Consider the following 25,107-nt stretch of genomic DNA (forward strand, 5'->3'; position numbering starts at 1 on the left):
TTGAATGCTGAGAATGAACTGAGGGTTGAAGGGGAAGGGGGAGGGGGGAAAAGAGGTGGTGGTGATGGTGGAGGGCACTTAAGGGAAAGAGCACTGGGTGTTGTATGGAAAATAATTTGACAATAAAATATTATGGAAAAAAAATATGAATTCATTTGGCAAAATGGATATAGCACAATAAAACAAATACTTAAACATTAAATTATTAGAACTAGGTTAAAATATAAAAAATTAGTGTAAAGTTTTAAAGTTTAAAATAAAGTCAACACGTTTGTGATTTTAGATGCCACATAAACACAAGACAAATATTTAAATATAAAAGGCCATATTGTTGATAATCCTATAACTGAGAAATGTGAAGTTATTTTAATTACATTTTCTTTAAACAGATTTTTAATATCTAAAAATAAAAATTTTAATGTTTATTTATTTTTGAGAGACAAAGACAGAGCATGAGCCAGGGAGGGACAGAGAAAGAGAGAGACACAGAATCTGAAGCAGACTCCAGGCTCTGGGCCATTAGCACAGAGCCCTACACGAGGCTCAAACCCACGAACTGTGAGATCATGACCTGAGCAGTTTCTGACGCTCAACCGACTGAGCCACCCAGGTGCCCTAGACTCCAAATATTTTATAAAACCTCTGTGATTATGAGTATTATGCACATGGATAATTTGTATTAAAATTTATAAATGACATGTTAAAATTAAAATTATATTTTAATTAAGTGTAAAATATTGTTAATTAAGAATATAACCAATGAAAAAATGAACACATAATACAAAATAACCAACATCTTGATATTAACACAATTTTTGCAAGTTTTAGTTAAGTTTTTGGCTTTTTCCCCCCAGTCAAGTTAATTACAATTAATCTAATTAATTGATTATAAAAATAAACTATTAACTAGTATTGAGTTTTTAACTGATGACAAATTTCCACATTATATATTTTAAAACTTAGTATTTATAATTGTGCTTTTGATATAATTCTATCATTTATTTTTCTTAGACATTAATCACATTTTTATCATTATGGTAGCAATCTTCCTGCTGGCACTAATAAGCAATATGGAAAGATGATATTCCATAATGGGTAGTAAAAGTGATATCTGGCCTTTTTGCATGTCAGACAGTCTCTTCCATTTCCATTAAAATCATTTATTATTTACTAAAACAGAGGAAGAATTGTGAGATGATTGGTGATTTACAAAAATGCCAAAGTAGTATAGATAATTCCTTTCCCTTAATACAACAAAAACTACCCACTTTTTTATTAAAAATTCCTCAAAGTGCCCCCAAAGTTATTACGTTTGTCAATTATAGACTCCCAATTGTGTAACTTTATTATTTTTTTTAAACTTTTTAATGTTTACTTATTTTGGAGAGAGAAGGAGAGAGACAGAGTATGAGCAGGCGAGGGGCAGAGAGAGACGGACACAGAATCCTAAGCAGGCTCCAGGCTCTGAATTTTCAGCACAGAGTCTGATGTGGGGCTCAAACTCACAAACCATAAGATCATGACCTAAGCATAAGTCAGATGCTTAACTGACTGAGCCACCCAGGCGCCCCTGTATAAACATTATTGAACATTAACATACTGTATACAATGGTTTAGGAACAGAATATTACTAACGAAAATATTAAGTCTTATAATAAATACTTAATCAAATATTATTAACTCCTTGGTGTTAATAATATTAACACCTGGGTGGCTCAGTCAGTTAAGAATCTGACTTTTGATTTTGGCTCAGGTCATGATCTCAGGGTTGTGGGATAGAGCCCCACATCAAGCCCCATGTTGGGCTCTTTTCTGATAGCATGGAGCTTGCTTGGGATTCCTTCTCTCTCTGCCCCTCCATCTCTCATTGTCTCTCTCTCTCTTAAAAAATAAATAAACTTAAAAAACTTATTTAAAATATATACTATTAACCCCCAATTCCTCATAGTAAATAAAACCATTAAATTTAATGCGATATTCTTATAACCAAGAGGATTACTGAAACGAAAAAAAGCATAAATTTATAAATTATAAAGATGAATTATAAGATAATTTAAAGATAAACTCATGCCTAAGGGCATAAATAGTCTTTTTTTTTTAAGGACATTTTGTGTTTTGTAATAAGAAAGAATAGTAACAGTTGCATTTCTCATCAATGACCTTGCCATTATTTTATTGATAATATGAAAAGATAAATACCCCAAAATGAAAAAAAATTAAACAATTTTTCCTTAAAAATACATTATATAAAGATTAACATTAGCCATTCTTACAATAATTTGGATTCCCTGGAATCCAAATTTACCTAAGTTAATTACATAGGGCTTATATCTACACCATAACTACACTGTATAATATGGTAGGTTCAAGCTACATGTGGCTATTTAAATTTTAAATTAGTTAAATTTAAAAAAATAAAATATTAATGTCATGGTATGGATATACCCTTGTCAAGAGTTGAATAGTCACACAACTAGTATCTACCATATTGCAGAGTTCAGTTTTATTGGATACTGCTGCTATAGATTTTAATAGACTAATAAATATATGGGTAATATTCTGATGATCGCAACACAGGGAAAGATGAATTTATTTCCAAGCATATACTACCAAAACCTTATTATAATACACAATATCTAGAGTAGAAAAGAAACGATGTGGGGGGAATTAATGGAAATGAAGCCTGTATACTTCATGGAGTATAATTCAAGACTCATATGAAGCTGAGAATTAGGCCAAGAGAAACAGAAAAACGATAATATTGTCAAGTTAATTTTAGCCCAAAAATAAAAAGGAAGCTGCGTAGAAATGGATAAAAAGCTAAAGATAAATTCTAATGAAGAATTTTCAGGTATATATTAGGAACAGAAGAAAACTAAAGTGAATATTTCTTTCAAGCTCCATAAACTACCAAACCAGTGAAAATTACTCTTCACTTGGGCCAAAAGAAGTTATATAAAAATAGATTATTCAGTAATGCCTCATCAACTTCTAGTCCAAAGAACATCATTAACTTTTGCCACCAGTGTCCCTGAGGTTATCTCCATTTTTTCTTCATTCTATTTTCCTCCACTTGCTCCCCACTAGATTCAGTTTCAAATGTTCAAGACACTAGTGTTAGTATTACACATGCATTTGTCACTCTGTCAAGGACCTACTAGCATTATATCCACCAGTCTCTCTCTCTCAAGCACAACCAAAAAAGCTAAGCAGGATGTAAAATAAAAACATCTCTTTGAGGTATCAGAGAATGACAAAACAATCAGCACCAGAAGCATTAAGATCCCAAGGAAAAAACGTACAGAAATGGCTTACATTGACTGGCCATTTTTCCCCACGGGGGTTGTCTGCCCAAGCAACTCGTGGTTGAAAACCAGAGAAACTGAACAAAAACTGTTTCTGCGAGGCGTAGAAAACGAACAGCAATGCCCAACCCAAAAAAAACGTGAAACTCAAGACCCACAATAGAAAAGAAGGGGTAGAGGGCTGGAAAACACTCTAGCTTTCAGTTGGAATGCCTGAAGATTTACATCCTAACAATAGAGATAAGCGGAAAGTCCAGCTGCAAATCAGCTAAATCCCTAAGTGGATCAAAGTGATCTTCCCTTATGTTAAAGCCTGTCAAAATAAGAATTGTTTGTAGGAACTTACAACTCCAGAGTGTCAAAGTACTATAATTTTTTAACATAAAATGGTCTCTTAAGATAGAAGGCCATGTGACCAACATGCAAAAGAAAATAGAGTTGTCAGGAAAAAATCACAGAGAAGAATCACAGATGGTCTTACTATTAGACATAGACTTCACAATAACTCTCATAAAATATTTGTATAAGTTATCAAAGAACTGGAACTTCACAATAACCCCCATGAAATATTTGTATAAATCATCAAAGAACTGGAAATTATAATAAAGAATCAAATAAATGTCTGTGAACTAAAAATACAAAAGTACAAACTTAGAAAAGTTTAGATCTAAAGAAAGTTACAACTGAAAAGAAGATTGAAACCCAAAATATAAGTTAAGAGAAAATAACCAAGCTGCAACGGAAAAGAATAAAGGAGAAAAAAACAGTCTATGAGATATGGGTAAAATGGCAAAATGTTCTAACATATGTCATCGAAGTATCAATGCCTAAGAAGGAAAAGTAGTCAGAAGCAATATTTGAAGACATAATGGATAAAAGAGTTTTTAAAAATAATGAAAGCTATCAAGCCATGAATTTAAGAAGCAATTTGAATGAAATGAAATTGAATCCATAATTTATGGGAAGATGGGTGAAATAGATAAAGAGGATCAAGATTACACTTATCATGATGAGCACTGAGAAATGTATAGAATTGTTGAATCATTTATTGTACACCTGAAGCTAATATAATACTGTATGTTAATTATACTTCAATAAAAATTTAAAAGTAAAATTTCTTAAAATAAATCTAAGAAAAGATATGTCTTTCATGCAATAAACAAAAAAATTAATGAGATAAAATCTTAATGAATTAAGAGATATACTATGATTATTAAATGGAAGTCTCAGTATTAACATGCTAGTTTTTAACATATAAATTTATAAATTCAAAATAATCTCAAAATTCTAGGGAGTTCTATCTGTGTGTGTGTGTGTGTGTGTGTAAACTGATAGGCTGATACTAAAATCTGTATGGAAATACAATGGTCCAAATTAAAGAGCAAAGAACAAATTGATACACTGCTATTACTACTACTACTAGATATCAAGACCTATTATTAACCTATAATGACAAAGACAATGTGAGAGTAGCACAAATATACGCAAATAAGTCAATCAGTGAAACAATTTGAAGCAAGAAACAAAGGATTTATGGACACTTCTATGCCAAAAGTGGTGTGCAGAGCCCTGGGAAAGTATGGCTGTTTAAATAAATGAAACTTGACTCCTTACTTCATACCATACGCAAAAATCAAACCAAGTAGATTATGTGAAAGGTAAAAAAATGAAGCTTCTAGAAAATGATATAGAAGAGGGGTACCTGTGTGGCTATCATTTAAGCATCCAACACTTGATTTCAGCTCGGGTCAAGATCTCACATTCATGAGATGGAACTCTTCCTCCTCTATCCCCCCACTGGCTTTGGAGCCTGCTTGAGATTTTCTCTCTCTCTCTCTACTTCTCTCCCATTTGCGCTCGTGCTCGCTCTCTCTCTCTCTCTCTCTCTCTCTCTCTCTCACAATAATAAATAAATAAATAAATAAATAAATAAATAAATAAATAAATAACATAGAAGAATAACTTCTGACTTTGAATAGGTAAAATGTCAAAAGTCACCACTGAGATAGAAAAATTCAAATCACAATGTAAAGATTATTTGTAATACATATAGTCAGTAAAAAACCTGGATTAAAAAGTATATCCCACATATCAACAAGAAAAAGAAAATTGAAATGTGCCAAAGATTTGGATAAACATTTCACAAAAGAGAATCTTCAAATGGTAGATAAAATATGAAAAAGCAATAACCCTTAAAATATAGTAAACAAGAGATGTAATATTTTTCTATGTTGTACAAATTATTAAAATTTTACTTCTTGGGGCACCTGGGTGGCTCAGTCAGTTGGGTGTCCAACTCTTGATTTTAGCTCATGACTTAATCCCAGGGTCATTGGATGGAGCCCCACGTTGGGCTTTGCACTGTGCATGGAGAATGCTTAAGATTCTGTCTCTCTCTCTCTCTCTCTCTCTCTCTCTGCCTTCCTTCTCCACTCACACACACTCTCTCTCAAGTTATAAATAAATAAGAAAATAAACAGATAATAAATTTTACTTCTTTACATAATGGGTTTAAATAATTTACTTTTCTGATTTGACTACCATGGTGATAACTGGCAACTAAATTTTTAAAAAGATTCAATAATGAAAGCTGGATATTTGGATCACTCATCCACAATCCACCATAAACCCCAAGACAGTCAACACATGGTCATTGTCATTCTGAGATTCGGAAGACCACAAATTTGGAGCAGTGAGTCAGATGCAGAATATCTCTGAAAGCTTTTGAAAAGTAAGGATTGATAACCTTCTGAAGAAATTTCTTTTCTGTATGCAGGTTTTTGTATTTGTTTACATTTTAATAGTGGTTGTCACTGAAGTAGGAAAGATTTGTGTTAGACCAAATGAAGAGAGCTGCGGTGCGTGTACACATACACACCCTCACCCACCTCTCCTACTCATAACTACACACCTATAGTACGACATCCTTGATCTATGAGCCATCAAAGTGGCTCATAGATTTCATGTCAAAGTAGCACATAAAGAAAATGGGAAGAATTTTTCATTATGAGATTTTTCACCTCCTTGAGAAACAAGAGTAGATGATAATACAGTAGACTTATTACGTACATACCGCCCAGTTACATGATAATTCCAAGTTTTATCATTCTGCCATATTTATTTCACTTAGAAAATAAATATTATTGATTTTATCAAATTCTCCCCAAACTCTACTTAACTCTCATTTCTCTTCACCACTCCACTAGCCAGCCAGTCTCAGTAAGCAGCATCACTTAGAAGTTTTCATTTCTTGCAAAAATTTTTTGCCTATTATGTATCCATAAACAAGATAACACAGTTTTTCATAATTTTTAAAATTTCTCTTGCTATATGAAAAGAAAAATAATCAGTTTTCACTTGCTTTTAATTTTATTTTTAAATGTTTTATTTATTTTTAAGAGAGAGAGCGAGACAGTGAAAGCAGGGAAGGGTCAGAGAGAGAGGGAGACAGTCTGAAGACAGGCTCCAGGCTCTGAACTAGCTGTCAGCACAGAGCCCGACATGGGGCTCGAACCCACGAACCGTGAGATCATGACCTGAGCCGAAGTCGGATGCTTAACCAACTGAGCCACCCAGGTGTCCCTTACATTTGCTTTTTGAACTCAGCATTATGCTTTTGAGATTTATCCATGCTAATACTTGAAGTTCTGGTTGATTTCCCCTTCTGAATATCCCACTGAATTAACACATCACAGTACATTATCTATTTTCTATTATGGTTTTACTATCCATGCACTTGCATATATTTGTTTTGTTTTGAAACAAACCTGTTAGGAACCTTCAAGTATATAGTTTGTCATTCACATTTGTGAGAGTTTTTCATTCTCATCCCTCCATATTCATAAAGCTTGATCATGAGGCATCTTGAGATCTATTCCTAGATATTTCCACTTTACACTTTCCATAGTAGTGTAGAAACAATTCTGCTGCTTTATATACTTGTAAACAAGTATCATTGTTGGGTATTTTCACTTTGGTCTCTGTGATAGGAATTAAATGTCATTTCTCTGTTTCTGAGTGAGATTAAAGATCTTTTAATGTTTTGGACTACGTTTGTCTTCTCCATGAGCTGACTGTCCATATCCTTTGCCCATTTGTCTATTGGTGTGTGGGCTTTCTTATTGATTTGCAGGAGTTCTTTATATCTTCTGTACACTAATTGCTTAATGGTTATATATGTTGCAAGTATCTTCTCTGGGTGAATCATTCATTTAACTTTGTTTATTCTTTCAGTGGTTGATTATTCATTTCAATGTAGTAAATTTCACCAATATTTTCCTTAATGATTTGTGGTTTACACTTTAAAAGATCATTCCCTACTAAAAATACATTAAAATATTTTTCCGTTTTCTTCTGAAAGTATTAAATCTTTGTTTTACAATTTTAGAGCCTTGAATCCAGCTGAAATGTATTTTTGTGTATAGTATATGGTAGGGAACTCATTTTTTTTCCTATATATACAGCCAGTTGTTTCAGCACCAATTTATCTAAGGGTCTATCCTTTTTCCACTCATTTGTTAAACTACCTCCTCTATAAAGCAGGTTTCCATAGCAATGTGATCCTTTATGCAATTTTATTAGTCTTGTTTGTTGATCCCTGCTTTTATACTCATATATTAAGTAGAAGAAAAAAAGAGGTTCTTTATTGTTATTTTTATGTCTTGCTCCCTCTCTTATGTTCACCTTTTCTGTCCAATAGGTTTGTGGGCAATGTAGCTATCCCCCAGTGATCCAAAGTCACAATGATATTTTAGAATTATTAATACATGGTGATACATAGGATACCATGGATCCAATTCTAGGACACCAGGTGGGCAGTTTTTTTTAAATTTTTATTTTATTTTTAATGTTTTATTTATTTTTGATACAGAGAGAGACAGAGCATGAGAGGGGGAGGGGCAGAGAGAGAAGGAGACACAGAACCAGAAGCAGGCTCCAGGCTCTGAGCTAGCTGTCAGCACAGAGCCTGACACGGGGCTCGAACCCACGAACGTGAGATCTGACCTGAGCCGAAGCCGGAGGCTTCACCGACTGAGCCACCCAGGCGCCCCAGCAGGTGGGCAGTTTAATTCATTCTCCAGTTGCTGGGCTCTTCTCTTTTTCATTCAGACCGCCATACCAAAGCTCGCTGTAAGTCTTCATCCCTGAGGACAACCTCTAACCATTATTGTCAATCACCTTTCATGAATAAAGAGTCACACCGCCCTGCAAGTTCAAGCACCAATCTGGCTCTGACTCCACAATCAAAGTTGCAGAATACAAAGTCTCTACTATGTTGTCAATGCTTCCTCGTACACTTAGCAAGCCTCTGGCTACAGCCATGCTTACTACTTTGCACATCTATTCCATTTCCAATCCACGGATATGTTTACTTTTGTGCTCATCTCTGATGCACTGCTTTTTCTTTTTGGTATTCTCTCTCATTACAATGCAATTGGGAAAAAAAAAAAGACTGCCATCAGAACATGCAGTACCTTGACGGGAAGTATTAGAACTGAATTTTTCTAACTTTATTAAGATTGAACTAGAAGATGATGAGAAAATAAATCAACATGGTGTGATGAAAGAGTAGTAAATTAGAAAGCAGAAAATAATAATAGCTATGACAGTCTACATTAAGAACTATTCCAAGTGCTTTTGGTGGATTATATACCTTTTATTTTATTATATTCTTATACTATTACATATACATATATATGTACACTTATATATTTATATTCTGGAAGGAGGAGGAAGGGACAGAGAAGGGAGGCAAGGGAGAGGAGGGGAGGAGGGAAGGAGGGCAAAAAGAAAAAAAAATCAACAACAAAAAGAACAGAGAGGCTATATAACTTTCTTGAGGTCACACAACCAGTAAATGGTAGACTTAACCTCAGTGACTGTAACTCCAGAATGAAAATCTTAACTATACAGCACTGTACTGCCTCGTCACAGCTCTGCTGGGCAGCTTTGTAATTCTGAGAATATTATTCACCTCTTTGTGCCAAAATTTTCTCAATTGTGAAATGGGATAATTATACTAGATGACTTCTATGACTTCTAATCTGTTTTTCTAACTTCTAATTGTCTATGTGATAAAATGAATACATAGTTCTGCTTAGTACCCTGTTTCAGAATGCCTTTTGAAATCTGCTTTGGGAGTGAAAATATCTGGCAAATTTCCATGGATGGTGGCTCAGTCCATGAGGCATCCAACTTTGGCTCAGGTCATGATCTTGCAGTTCAAGAGTTCAAGTCCCATGTTGTGTTCTGTGCTGACAACTCAGAGCCTGGAGCCTGCTTCAGATTCTATGTCTCCCTCTCTCTCTGCCCTTCCCCTTCTCTCTCTCTGTCTCTGTCTCTGTCTCTCCCTCTCTTTCAAAAGTAGACATTAAAAAAAAGAAAGAATGTGGGCCCTTGTCAGATTGTCTTAGTTTTTTTTTTTTTGTTTTTTTTTTTGTTTTTTGGTTTTTTTTACTAAAGGGTTTCCTTAACTTTCTGGTCTTAATATTACTCATTTGTAAAATGAGGGTAATTACAATTCTTACTTATTGTGGCGACTGAATGAGAGAAACTTAAACTGCTTATGCCTGGTGCATAGTTGGTAATCAGTAAATGTTTGCATTTATTAATAGTAGTAATTTGAATAACTGAGGGTGTTTTCACAGTCTGCATCATTAAATATCTATTAAAAACATACATGCACACCATCCTGAATACGTTAGGTGCCTAAAGATAGAAGGGCATCAGGGGGGACTTGGTGCGATTTCTCTTACACTAAGGGCTCATACAGCATGTTAGTGTTAGTTTGAAAAAAAGGCATTCGGTGCTATTTGATGTTTTATCAGGAAAGTTAGAAAAGGTTCCTGCCTTCATAGTAATGGATAATCTTCAAAACCCATGTACAAATGGGAAAAGAAGATGATTCAGAAAATGAGAGACCTTAGCTGCCGGGTCACACAACTTCACACCCTACAATCAGAATGCATTTGTTAGTAAAGAGGTGGTACAAGAAACCACAATCGCTGCTTCTTCAAAACTCCCTGACGCTGTCTAAGACATAGAGACGATTCACAGCCCAAACCCACTTTTCTATCCTTTTGGCTTCAATGGAGGGAACAAAATTGAAATGTAGCAAATGAAGGAACAAATAGAAGGTGAGTAGAAATATTCCAATGGAAGGTTCATCTTATGAACACTTTCATTTTAATGAGTATATTCTTTCAATTACAGGTACAATTTTATGTAAACCCAGACCTAATTTTTCATAAAATAAAAAAAATAGAAGGACAAGAATGAAAAACAAAACCACTGACTGCCCAAACTGAAAGCTTCTTGCTCACGCCCACAGTAGTGTATGATACCTGTTTTAGCTCCTTCTTTGGGTTCTAACGGCATCCCGCTAGTGACATTTGGCACTTAACTTAAAAATTTCAAAACAATAACTCAAACTCATTTTTCTGACTTGAAGAAATTACAAAATCCTTCTTTTAGCTTATGATAGCAGTGACCAATTTCAAAGAGGTTCAATAAGAATTGATGTTGGAAACTGCCTTGCAGATACAAATTGCTATTATTATCCTTGAATACACATATCATTAAACTAAAAGGGATGCCAATAAACCAACAAAATCATTTAAACTATATTTTTATAAAAGAATAGAAAAACAATTTCCTTCACTATTTCAACGACAGTAATTTGGACTATAATTTTCGTGTTTCATCTGTACATATGAAATTGAATAATATTTTCCCGCTCTTTACACTATTATTCTGTTTTCAAAGACAGTTAAATGTTATTATATATGTACAAACGCATGTTACGTCATAGTCAGCATTTTACTTTAAGGGAAATAGAAGCACAATAGTTTAAAAGAGAGAAATATTTTGGTAAGGTCTGAGCTGAAATGAACACAATACGGTCTTAAAACTCTTCCCGGCTACAGTTAAAATTCTAATTCAAAGCTATGTTTAGAACAGTCATTCTGAATAACATCCAGAATCTTTTGGCTCTTTCCACAGAGGTAATGCTGTGCCAAAAAAATGTATCACGCTCAGTTATTCATTCTGATGGCAGGTTTTAATGTAATTTGCCCCGTGCATCCCAAGTTCACCTTGTCAGAGAGTACTGTTTCCCCAAGGCTGCCCCCGGGTCCTGTTGACGGATGGCTCTAATTGCAGTCGGCGCTGTAAACAAGGCAGCGACTCCATGCTCCGCGAGCACACGGAAATAAGCGCCGGCATCTGGTGTTCCCACAGGCTTTCCCTGCGAGGAGATTCATTTAAAATGTTACCGGGTAAAATGGCTCCTACTTCATTGACAGCTCAGTGCTTATACATTTAACCCAGCAATATGAATAACATGGGGTTCTCGACAGATCTGAGTTTTAAAATATCCCCTTGTTCTATCAATAATAATAATAATAATAATAATAATAATAATAATAAAACCGCCCAGGCTTCAGAGAGACCATTTGCTCCATTACATCATCCTAACAGCTTTTCACATTGCATTTTTTCCCCTTTCTTAAGTTTTGGAAGATAAAGGAGAGGAAGTATATATCACATTCGAGTGAATAACATAAAACAGCCCTCTGTTTTCCAAGAAATTAAAGACATGGTTTTTTGTGGTAGGACTAAATGAGAAATAGGACTGCTATGAATTTTTAACTTTGATCCTTTTTTCATAATCACTTCCAAAAGTGACAATAACAATTCTGAAAATATTTGAGAAGAGAGAAAAATATGGAATCACAGTAATTTCTGAGTAATAACCTTTTCCATTAAATGTCTCACTCCAAGAAAAGCAACTTCTATGACTTAAAAAAATTTCAGTGAGGTGTCTCCAATGTATGTTTTCCATAGCTTCAAAATGACATTTAACATGTTCAGTGGGAAATCTGTGAATAAAATTCTAACAATTTTTATAGAATATGTCATCAAAAGGACACAAAGCATTTTTAAATTGCTGTTTCTGCAAAGTGGGAAATGAGCATAGCATAAATAAACCAGGGATGCTGCAAAAATTCTAAGTGTTACATAAAATCTATGTTGGCCCAGCCATATCCCTTCATTCTTCCATCCATTCTCATCACTGTTACTTTTTCCTTTGATTCTAAGGCAAGGTACTGGAATGTTAATATTTGTTATATGAAAAAGCATAATATTATATGTCTGTAATGTATATTTCACAATCAAATCAATTTGGAAGGGGTTGGGATAAAAAGAGAAAACAGGTTTCTTACTTTGGACCATTTCTTGAAGACTTAAAAGTGTTAAATAAAATCAAGAATTCTCAAAAGAGAGCTCCTATATGTAATATTTCCTAAACTTTTTTGTCCACATTCCCTGTATGAACATCTCATAGATCTTATATCCTGGAGAACACATTTGGGAAACAGTGATAAGGTAAAAAGAGGAAAGAAGTTGCTAGTAGCAAACTTAGAGATCCCCCTGAACACAGAATAATAAATGAGTGGGTGGTAGTAAGAGGCCACTCACAGCCGTCTAGTAATTTAGATTCACTATCTGCTTCTGACCGGATATTTGGTAGGGAATTATTTAGTTTGTACTTTCTTCTTTTTAGCGGTAACCCTTAATATTCTTTAATGTAATTATATTTTCTTTTTTAAAAATATAATCCTTTTTTAATAATTCCGTTGCATTTTCTCTTGCTCTTTTAATATCAAAGACAGTAGTTATTGCAACTAGAAATTCATTTTTATTATCACAACTATCCCCAAACATGTAATTTCAACTTATTTCATTACCACTTCATATAGGTCACTACGTTAATATAGTGTATAAAGTGTATCGTGTATATAGTATATAAGTATATAATGTATAGTGGATTGTGTATAAAGTATAAAAAGATACAATCTGGCAAGTCATGTACATAACTTGACTCACAAATTTTGAAGCCTTGAGTGGATCAGTCCAAAATGAATCAGCCACTTTATCCTTTTGAAGCGAGTGAGGTAAACATTTGACTCTTTCTTTTTCGATCTGTCTTAGGCACAGATCAGTCCCTGGTGTACTAGATTGTGACTTTGGAAGCTTGATCTCACCCACATAAAAATGATTTATTAACTGACCATATACAATTGACTCTCCCTGTCGATGCTGCCATTTTCTTGCCCACTAAATAAGAATAAATCACTTTTCCAATATTTCCTTGATAAGCTAAAAGCACTGAGATAATATTTTAAAGTAGTTTGACCCCTGCTGAAGAAAGATATTTTATAGCCAATTGGAGCTGAATTCAACTACAATTCCACTGTCAAGGGACAAAGACAATATGCTCACAAAAGGGTGATATTAGTGTCATAACAAAACGTTATACCATAATGACTTTGATGTGTTTTACAACGCCTTCAGTTCTTCAATTAATTATGTCTAATGCTAATGACAGCTTAAACATTAGAAATATTAGTTTAAAACTGTACCATATTTTTATAAATAATACAATAATTGCTTTTGCAATTCTGACCTGCACCAAATAAATTTCTATCAATATTCTATTTATTGAGCATAAAAAATCATGATAACATAGCATTACTATTAAAACACTAAAGGAAATGATGGATAAAATCTCACTATATTTCTTTGTAAGTTAGTTAAGTTCAGAAAGCTTACGAGTTTTGCATTTTATTTTCTATTCCCATAGGTCATCCAATGCTATGATATATTTTACTATTTTAGAATTAAGTGACTCAATAGCTTAGTGGTTTTATTGAACACTCTTCTACCCTGCCCTCCTGCACATACGCTTGTTTGTGTGTATACACACACCTGCATGCACACACAGGCAATATAGTCCCTTTATAGTACTTTAAAAAATAACCAATAACTCACCACTGTGAGTTACCTAGAAAAAACGACTCTGATTCCATAACTTGCATATTCAGTGAGAAGCAAGAACCCAAACGATTGAAAAGTAGGAAGATTCTAAGAGTATGGGGATTTCTAACAAACAACAAATACACCAAAAACAAGAACGTAGCTAAAAGGTAACAATAACTTAAAAACTCTTCAAAACTCAAATCCATGGATGTAATTTACCATTTGCTTTTATTCCCTTCCCTCAAACTAAAGGGTAAAATGTTCATTGCTGCCCAGAACATGAAAGCAGAACGCAGTCCCTATGACGGTGAAAGCAGGGCTTCTAAGCTTTCAGCTAATCATGAATTTTTAATATCAGAGATTTATAAAACATTAACTGCTAATGTGTATAATGTGGTTACTGACAGTACAAAGCATAGAATCCAAGACAGATACCTTAATACCTTAAGTTGCATGTACAAATTTCTCCACCTGTGATTCACTGTGTTAGTTTAAGGAACTGTAAATGATAAACCCTGAGATAGAAAACCATGTAATATCTCAACTTTTCACATAATCCCTACTGAGGTTAAGTTTCTGCACAAGAAAGTAGGGAAAGACAGCAACTTAAAACAAAGATGAGCTTAAACACCAGAGCTAGATCTTTGAGCAAAATAGTATTTGTTTTATTAATCCTATGATTTCAGTTTATCCAAGGCTACTTGCAGTTTTTCAGACTTTGATATACAAATGTTCGAGTCAACTAAGGTTTTGCCCTCTTTGTGCTGGATTAGAAATACACCTGGTCCCTTTTCGAACACCGCTTCTGAGAATCTCACCGAAGGCATGTTTGTACTGTAGTTCTAAGGGGAAGACAGTGACATCCCTTATAGAAGAGTCTGCATTTAATTTCAGCAGACAGGTGCAGCAGTGTTAGCTTGTTTATTTTGGAAGCATGATGAAATTGGCAATAGCATGTGCTGAATTCGAGAATTTGGGCACGCGACATCTAAACTTGAGACTTGTTAAAAATAAGCAGTTCCTCAGGATATAATATTTAGTGAAAGAAAGGTAGAATCCAGAATAGTGTGCATATCATTTGTACAGTGCCATCTGTATGAAAATAATGGAGGGAGCATTGCTTATACAATAACAAACTATTATACACATAAGATTGCTTCCAAGTCAGAGAAATTGAACAGCTGGAAACAGGGGACAGTGAGATTTGCACCCTTTACCCTTTTGTGAGTTTTGAAATGTGAGCCAAATGAGTGTACAACCTTTTAAAAATTGGCTTTTTCTTCCCCGAAGTCCTCTTAATAACTCACATTATTTTGAAAATATTACTCCTGCTTTAAAGTCATATGAGATGACTGCACTATGCCTCAAAACTTTCAGATCCAGGATTTTGTGTTACTCTAGTAGATTCTTTTTTTAAAATGTTTTTTCTTTATTTTTGAGAGACAGAGAGACAGCACGAGCAGGGGAGGGGCAGAGAGAGGGGGAGACACAGAACCGGAAGCAGGCTCCAGGCCCTGAGCTCCTGTCAGCACAGAGCCCGATGCAGGGCTCGAACCCACGAACCATGAGATCATGACCTGAGCCGAAGCCGGACACTTAACCGACTGAGCCACCCAGGCACTCCTAGTAGATTACTTTTTAAGGGGTAAAAACTTACTGATAAATACAATCTGAGAACTAAGAATTTACGTCAATTGACTTGATTATTTGCTAGAGGTTTCCCATAATTCCATGGGCCTCACCTGTGGAAATATGCTGCCACCTTGCTTTCCTTTGTCTTATCTATCTCACCATTTAATTTTACTCTAATCCACTGATTGTCAACACTAAATGTACATTAGAATTGCTTGGGATGCTTTTGAATGTAACAGTGTCTGTTCCCCACTCCCAGAGAGGTTCTGATCTAATTGGCCTTAATTCGGGTCTAGCATTGTTACGTTTCATGTGTCCCCTAAGTAATTCTAATCTATAGCCAGGGTTGAGAAACAATGCACGGTCCTTATATACGAGGCATTACCTGAGGGTAGGAGATTACCCAGTACTCACCTGCCTGGCTACCCCGGTGGATAGCACTCAGTATTAGCCTTTGCCAGTTTTTTCCCCACCTGTTATAAATAAATGGGCCAATCCAAGTATTGATAAAAAGTATACTGATAACTGAAATCTGATTATACAGGGTCATATACTGAGAAAAATGATTGGGGGGAATTGCCTCATTCTTCATGTCTTGCTTTATAAACTAGATTCCAGACAATACATATATATTATGATTTATAGGACCTCATACCCTGAATACACTTATTCTTTTTCCAAAAATGGAAAGAATAGCCCCGGGCCAACAGCTCCTGTGTTGCCCAGACACTTCTGAAAGCTAAGTTTCAGTCTGAGGGTTTTGTTGTATCACTGTGTGAAAGGATTATATCTTAATCTGTTAGATGAAGGGTTTCTGACAAGACTTCAGGGAAGTTTTTGAATGTTCTGACTTTTTAAAAATGTGTATATGTTCATTTTCCTAGGGAGATTAGTCAATATGATCATATCTTGAAAAGGGGTCCATAACCAAAAGGTTTCTAGGCCTATGAGAGCTGCCCCAACACAAGAATCTCTTCAAAGGTTTTTCTGCCTGGCTTTGAGGAAAAGCTGGGGATCCATATTGGTAAGGAGAAGTTATACGGTTACTATTTACAGATGACAGGATACTATTCATACTTATACGGACTCCACCAGAAAACTACTAGAAATGAATTCAATAAAGTTGTAGGATACATAAGTAATAACTAGAAGTAGGTGGCATTTCTATATATAATAACAAAGTAGCAGAAAGAGAAATTAAGAAAACAATTCCATTTACAACTGCACCAAAAAGAATAGAATACCTAGGAATGAACTTAACCAAATAGGTGAAAGACCTGTACCCTGGAAACCATAAAACGGATGAAAGAAATTGAAGATGACATAATATACACTTAGATATCCTATAATTTTTTCCACTATACCTCAATAAAGCTGAAATTTAAAAATAAAATCTATCCCTCTGGTTTGGTTCTTCCCCTGCTTTCTTTTGGATCTCTGAGCAAGTTAACCGTATGGGACCTTGTGATGAGGCTACCCTCCAATGAATAGGCCATTGCGTCCACCCCGGTCGTAAGAGTCCATCTGTCCCACTAAAAAGATGCTTACTTCTGAAAGTATTAATGCCAAGCAAATGAAGCAGAGCACCGGGATTGGTAATTCGGCACACCCAGTGCTGAGCTAATTAGGGGCTCTGACATATTTATCACTCTCAGCAGTCACAGAGAGCATTTACCACTGGGAGAGCTGGTAGCTCATGGCTTCTAACAGGACCGCTCTCGCCTGTGAATTCCTCCATGCTGATGAACAGTCACTGACATCTGTACTAGAGGGACAAATTAAGGTTTTCTTTACTCATAGTGAGTAGTTAGACTTTGCTCTAAGAAGAGAAATTAAATGGCTTCTTGCTTTTATTACATTGACAGATTTCTGCTTAGGAAATAAAGTGTGGCTATTCCGTATATACACTGCAATTCAACCTGAGATCCTACAAACCACAGCTACTCCACACCATCCAATGATTTACCTAAGATAATCTCCAAACATGCTCACATCCCCCAACGCCCATGTTTAAAAACAAAACAAACATGCACAAACCTTCCTACGGAAGTGCTGTCATAAAGGTGACTAATAAAACCCTAATTGCAAAAACTCTCTTCAGCTATTGTCTTATCAGACCTCATCCTGAAGCAGTTGGTACTGTTGGTCAGTCCCCCATCTCCTGGAAACTCCCCCTTCCACCTCAGGATACCATTTTTCTGGTTCTCCCACTGCCTAATTTTTCATTATCAGTGTATATAGCTTCCCTTTCTTAATCTTTACCTCTTTATCTTAATCACCTTAGGGACTTCAATGATTAGTTCTTCTATATCTCTAATTCTGACCATTTTTCTGTTTCTAACCTTGGCTTCCCAATATCCTACAAATGTCTGAGTAGTAGGTTTAAAATCAACATTACAAAAACTAAAAATGCTCTTTCCCCCTCCACAATAGCTGGGATTCCTACTATAGCCGCCCAGTTGGTAACCGCCATCACATTGGCTGTCTTAGCTGAAAATATCAGAGTTGTTTTCAATCTCTTATTGAGCTTAATCTTACAATATCCACCTGACACACTAATATCCTGCCCTTGCCTTAAAGATCATTGGTACCCCGGTTCTGGCCACTAGCTGGCATTATTCAATCATTTCCCAATTGTTCATCTCTAAATTATGGCCAGACGGCACTGTTTTTGGAGCCAGAAAACCTTATTTCAAATTCCAATTCTGTCACTCACGTGCCAATGGTAAAATTGCTTAATGTCTCTGATCCTCGGTTCCTATAGCTGTAAATAAGGACCCAAAATATTTATCCTATGGGTGTGTGGATAGAAATAGTCAAGACTATGTACATAAAGTGCTTGGTAGAGTTCCTATCAGCCAACGCGCAATCAACAGTAGCTATTATCATTACTGGCACTGGTCATCCACAAAGCTTTCCCTATCTACTTTAATCCTAAACTTCCCTTAAGAGACCAGTGGACAGATTTTGAGTCAGGTGGGAATCCAAATTGCCATTTACAAGCTATGTAACCTAAGGCAACATAATTTAATTTCTTTGATTCTTATTGAGTTGAATCATCAGAAAATTGCATCAAAGAGGTACAAAAATTAAATGTAGAGTATTTACCATAGGAAATGGCTCAATGAAATTTCTCAGAAAAGTTTTATATCTTCTACACAGTGTAAGACATTTCTTGGTTGGTTTGCTTCCTGTTCTTTACACTAATCTTAATTTTTTGACTATGTTGTCAGTGTGTTCAGAGCAAGGTGTATATCTGATACTTAATCTGTTTCCCTCTCAATCCCTAGAAGACACTGAGCCCACAACAAGCACCAGTAAACACTGTTGATGGAGTCATGACAATAGCTGCACTTGCTTATTCCAAAATAAAACACAGGCACACAGAGAAAAACAAACTCAGAAATAAATATCTTTGAACAACTAGTCATGTGAGAAATCTAAAAGATGCTGGCATCAGCTTTGAAATCTTTTTCAATTGAGAAGATCAAATTATATAGTCCGAATCAGAGTAATAACTGTGTCATCATTTTTCTCATTTGATACATACATAAAAATATATTGCTGTTTTACTAGATTAAAAAAGAAGAAAGAAGAAAATCATTTTCCATTCAATAAGGGGGTAGGAAGACTCTGATGTGTGCCTTTGAGTGTACTAGTTAGCAACATCATGGCTACTATTCATAAAAAGAAGTAACGTATCCCTGTGCTTAGAGGCAGCAAATCTCTGTCCTTAAAAAAAGTTGATAATAAAATTATAGAAAACAGGTTAACATGTAGAATGCAGTGTTTTTTTGCAAAAATAAAGTAACTCTATACATGGAAGCAACAGTTACATTTTTAAAATGAAGCCTTGAAGGAAATAAGAATTCAGAAGGTTCCCGTGTGGAACACACATCATAGGAAGCCTTCATGGACATTATAGGTCCAGTGCAGTACAGAAGTAGGTGACATATGCATTGAAGATACACTGTGGATGATCTAACAAGTGTTAAATACAAAAACAATTTAAAAATAATTAAAGTAGTATCCTCAATATTCTCAAACATGAGATTTTCAAAAGGGAAAATGGCTACAAGTTTTGATCCATGCATATAAAGTAATAATAATTATGTGTAAAATATGTGTATTTAGTCATATTTTACTATATATATTTCTTTGAAGCTTTCAAACTAATGTCATATATATTACCTGATTCTCATGCCAATAAAGGAAAGTGTGAAGCTCATTTTTACACTAATCATTCTATGAAGAAAGAAAAGAGTGTATCTAAACTCTTTCTTCTTCCTATGAATTCAGGAAAACACCATTCAGTAAAAGATTATTGAGCTGAATATTCTGAATTCTCCAAAGATACATATAGCTTATAAACCAGCAATGATAAAGTCCATCAGAAAAAAAGTGGAAGATTATACATGTTTGGATAATGGTGAGCCACAAAATGTACTGATTTATTCACAGATGAAAGGCTTCAAGGCTGTTCTTTCACTCCCGGGTTCTCCTCTGAAAGGCCAGATCCTTGAGGGGACAGATCACTGGGTTATCTTCCATACATGCTACTCATTCCTCAAAATCAACATTAGCAGAATCAACGCATCCCTGCATGCTGAGGCCCCTGCCTGGCTCTGAGAAGAGAATTAATAGGCTCCAAAGGGAGCTTCCTTTAGTGCTCCGATGACCGCTGCAGAGTCATGAGGATAGACTTGGAAGAAAGAAATGTGGAGTATCTGAAAATCCAAGCATTACAATGACTGGATCATATGGGGATGAACGGATGGTGTTTATATTGCAGAATTGTATTCTGGCAAAGAATAAATTCACATCTTTGGATAGTGACAGTGGCTTATAATATCCAGCCTTTATTGTACTGTTAGAACCTGGCAACCTTTCTAAGGGCTTTTCATGAATTAACCAATGTAATGATATATTTTTGAAAAATAATATTAATATTGGTATTTATAGATTAGAAAACTGAGTCTGAGATCAGTTAAGCAACTTCTCTGAGGCCAAACAAATAATATGTAGAAGATTCAGGAATCATACTATGGAAGTCTTAACTGCTATGCTTCTTCTTAAACACCAAACTTTTTCACTGATTTAGAATGAAATCTTCGGTAATGCATTTGAAGAGTCAGTATCATTCTCTAGGAGAAAAAAATTGAAATGAATTCCAGAATTAAAATTTAAAACATGTTGCCAAATAATATACTTATTCTAGAAAAAAAATGGTTTGGAGAGGATTCATGGAAGTGCAGAATGAGGAGACCATGAGTCAATCCTCTAGTTTAAATGATGAAGAAACAAATTCCCCAAGAGGTTGAATTCATTTGTCCAAAGTCATATAGGTAGATAAAAGCAGAGCAAAATAAATAACACAGATATTCATATTTCCAGTCCAGTGACCATGCTCTTACACTACAATTCAAAATCTTAAATAAATCCTCTACTTCTTCTAATTTATTGTCTGAGAAGGAGGAATGTAGGACATATCTTCAAAGTTAATTGCTGAATTATTAACAGACAGCCATTGGTCCTCATTAATCTAGTGAGCATGCATAAGAGTTTATTGAAGTGTATAATTTGTGAAATGCAAACAAATGTAAAATGAGAGCAGGGTTTACCTGGGGACTTCCAAAGAGACAGTTATTACATAAAAATGACAACTGCTTTATCAAGATCAAACATACTAACTAGTTTATGACTTAATGCCACGCTGAAGTTAAGACCAATTCTAGGTAATAACTTAGCCAAGAACAATAAGCTGCTTTCTTTCTTTTTTTTTTTTTTTTAATTTAAGGTAAAACCTATTTTAGTATATTTTGGTATATTTTTATATACAAGTAGTTTTATATAGTCTTCCTCAGATTTACTGAGGTTTACTGACACATAAAAATTGTATGTATTTAAAATGTGTAACTTGTATACATTTGTGTGTGTGTGTGTGTGTGTGTGTGTGTGTGTGTGTGGTGAGAACATTTGCAATCCACCCTCTTAGCAAATTTGAAGCATATAATATAGTATTTTGAACTATAGTCGAGGCACCTGGGTGGCTCAGTCGGTTAAGCCTCCGACTTCGGCCCAGGTCGTGATCTCACATTCAAGGGTTCGAGCACCATGTCGGGCTCTGTGCTGCCAGCTCAGAGCCTGGAGCCTGTTTCCGATTCTGTGTCTCCCTCTCTCTCTGCCCCTGCCCGCTCATGCTCTGTCTCTCTCTCTCTGTCTCAAAAATAAATAAAACATTAAAAAAGTAAATAAACAAATAAATAAAATAAAAATAAACTATAGCCGTGTTGCTGTATATTAGATCTATAGAACCAATTCCTCTTGAATAACTGAAGCTCTGTAGTCCTTGGCCAACATCTTTCCAACAGCAGAGAAACACACTGTTCTCAAGGGCATTTAAAACATTATCCGGCATAGATCCCATGTTAGGTTACAAAACAAATCTTAACAAATTTAAGAAAATAGAAACCATCCCAAGTGTCTTTTCTGACCACAATGGAATGAAAGTAGAAATCAATAGTAGTAAGAAAATAGTGAAATTCACAAATATGTGGAAACAACACAATCTTGAACAGCCACTGAGTCAATAAAGAAATCAAAAGGGAATTTTAAAATTATCTTGAGACAAATGAAAATGAAAACACAACATAACAAAACTTATGGGATGCAACAAAAGTGATACTAAGAGACAAGTTTATAGTAACACACCCTGATATTAAAAAGAGAGAGAGGAGAAAGATCTCAAATAAACTAACTTTACATCTCAAGGAACTAGATAAAGAAAAACAGCTAAGACTGAAGTTAGCAGAAACAAGGAAATAATAAAGACCAGAGTAGAAATACATGAAACAGAGAATAAAAAACAATAGAAAAAATAAAAACTAAGAGTTGCTGGAAAAAACAAAATCGATAACCCTTTAGCTGGACTATTAGGAAGAGAGAAGACTCAAAATAAATAAAATCAGAAAGAGACAATGTAACAGATGTTTCAGAAATAAAAAGGAACATAAAGGACTATAATGTGGAGATAGATGTCTGTTGGGTCAAGTTTTCTTGCTTAGCCACACTGCTGCCATTACGGAAGCCTAGGTGTTACGGTATTATTGTAACTGATTAAATGTATATACAAGCTACACATCTGTACATTAGCATCCAAGCAGGGATAAGGAGAAAAGGGGCCCAGGCAGATTTCTTTGCCTTGAAAAGAAATGTTGGGTTTTGATTCTGCAGATGATAGGCTTTTTGAAAAGGGGACAAATATAAAACAGAGGAAAGAGGCCAAAAGGCATATCTGAGTATAGCCATCACTTACCAATGCACACATGTGCCTGCACACACGTAACAGGCTGCTAAAGTTGTTGATACCTATACTAATGTATTGTTTGTTTCATTTCTCCTCTTTGACAAAACTGCTGTACCAAGTATGTCTTTGTCTATCTGTTGTTGGAGTTAGGTCTGTGAGGAGAATTGGTGCTCCATTAACAATGTAAATTTCTGAAAAGCACTGTTTATTTTCTTCAAAAATAAGGTCTGAGTTACTCAGAACTGGTTCGCATATTTTAACTGGTCAGTCAGTCTGGTTTCCCAAATGGCAGACTTTAAATATGCCCAGTTCAGGACCCAGCAAATCAGACTCCGGAGGAGAGAGGGCAGGCATCCCGGGCACTGACAAGCCTTCCAGGTGGTTCTGATGCTTGCCTCTGTGTGAGGAACACCACGGGACCCTCTTTCCATTAGCGACCAGGTTAACATTCAGGTTGTCCAACTCGGGGAGGCAAGGGTTTTCTGGAAAGGACTTCAGACTAAATATTCTAGACTTTGCAGGCCATTCACGCTCTGTCACAGCTCCTAAACTCTGCTACTCTCGTACAAAAGCGGTTACAGGCCGTATGTCAATGATCAAGCAAGGCTGTTTCCTAAGAAAACAGTGTTTATCAAAACAGGCAGTAGGGTGGATGTGGCCCATGCACCACAGTTTGCCAAACCCTGGTAACTGACAATTAGAATAGATTCTTTAACCTCATAACTTAAGGTCTTAGCCACTGCGGTTAATAAAATCTCATAGCAACTTAAAAAATCAATAAATAAATATGTCCAGGTCCATGAGTAATAATAAACCTTTGCTTATGAAAAATATAACCTATTACCTTATCTACTAAGTTTTTCATGAAATTCTCTAGTAAAGATAACTAGAACTACTTCTTCCTCCCTCAGAGGGACAAGTATTTACTTAACAACTCAAGTTACTTTTTTTTACTGATATCTTCACCCAGGCATTTATTTAACAAATACTTAGTGGGAACAAATACATGTCACAACAACGCTAAGGACACCTATTGCACACACATTCCAGGTTTTATGTATTACTCAACTGGCATTACAAAAAAATTCAATAGAAATAATGCTTATACTATAAACGACTGATTATATAAAAATATATGTATTAAAGCCTTTTTTGAAAGGCTAGTAGCTGAGAATTAATGATATGTCAACACTAAGATGACGTCTTCCCTCTCATAGAGCAGAGGGGCAAATAAGTGAATTAAAGGGCCTTATAAACTAATAAGAAACTGTATCTGGGACACAAGCCAGGAGGAAAAATGTAAGGACCTTATGAGAGATGACAAGATTGAGCTAATCAGAGAGGTCAGAGAGGGTTTCCAGGAGGAAGAGACACTGGAACAGAGATCTAAAGGTTAAGAAGGATATATTTCAGGCAACAAATGGGCAAATTCCTGTAGCGGGAATGAGCGCTAGGACAACTTCAGGAAGGTGTGCCTTAGAAGGGAAGAGATCCAACAACCTTGTTCAAGGTCTGAGAAGCCAAGTGTGAGTAGGACCGAAAATGGCCATCAACGTTTGGAAAAACAGAGAAAACTCGGGAAATTATCAAAAACTGTTACTATGGAATGATGGTAACAGACGCCAATGGGAGAGGACAGCATTGTAACTTCCAACTACTGGGTGCAGGCAAATCTTCAAAGATGAAAACAATGTTCTAACTGCAAGGGGATAAAGGAATCAAGGATTTCTGTGGGACTGTTTGTTTATTTGTTTTAATGAAAGAAATAGAAATGTGTTAAAACTTTGGTAATTATAGGGGCACCTGAGTGGCTCAGTCGGTTAAGCCAAGTCATGATCCGGTCTGAAGCCAGGACCTTTGGCTCAGGTCACGATCTCACAGTTCATCAGTTTGAGCCCCACTTCGGGCTCTGTGCTAACAGCTCAGAGCCTGGAGCCTGTTTTGGATTCTGTGTCTCCCTCTCTCTCTTAATTTGGTGATTACCAAAAAGCTAAAGGCAAACCAACAATTAGAATTTCCAATAGGTTTTCACTTCACAGATGC

General features: G+C 35.5%; 1 protein-coding gene across 4 annotated transcripts in view; it reads right to left on the reverse strand.

The window, feature by feature from the left end:
* ACSS3 (acyl-CoA synthetase short chain family member 3) overlaps positions 1-25,107 on the reverse strand; it is a 148,436-nt gene that overhangs the window by 47,885 nt on the left and 75,444 nt on the right. For all 4 annotated transcript variants that reach the window (XM_029955211.1, XM_029955212.1, XM_029955214.1 and 1 more), the window contains one exon: positions 11,399-11,550. In XM_029955211.1, coding sequence (XP_029811071.1) covers positions 11,399-11,550 — 152 coding nt within the window. The remainder of the gene's footprint in view (positions 1-11,398; positions 11,551-25,107) is intronic.

Source organism: Suricata suricatta, chromosome 10 (genome assembly GCF_006229205.1).
Source record: "Suricata suricatta isolate VVHF042 chromosome 10, meerkat_22Aug2017_6uvM2_HiC, whole genome shotgun sequence".
In the NCBI taxonomy this organism is placed as follows: Eukaryota; Metazoa; Chordata; class Mammalia; order Carnivora; family Herpestidae; genus Suricata; species Suricata suricatta.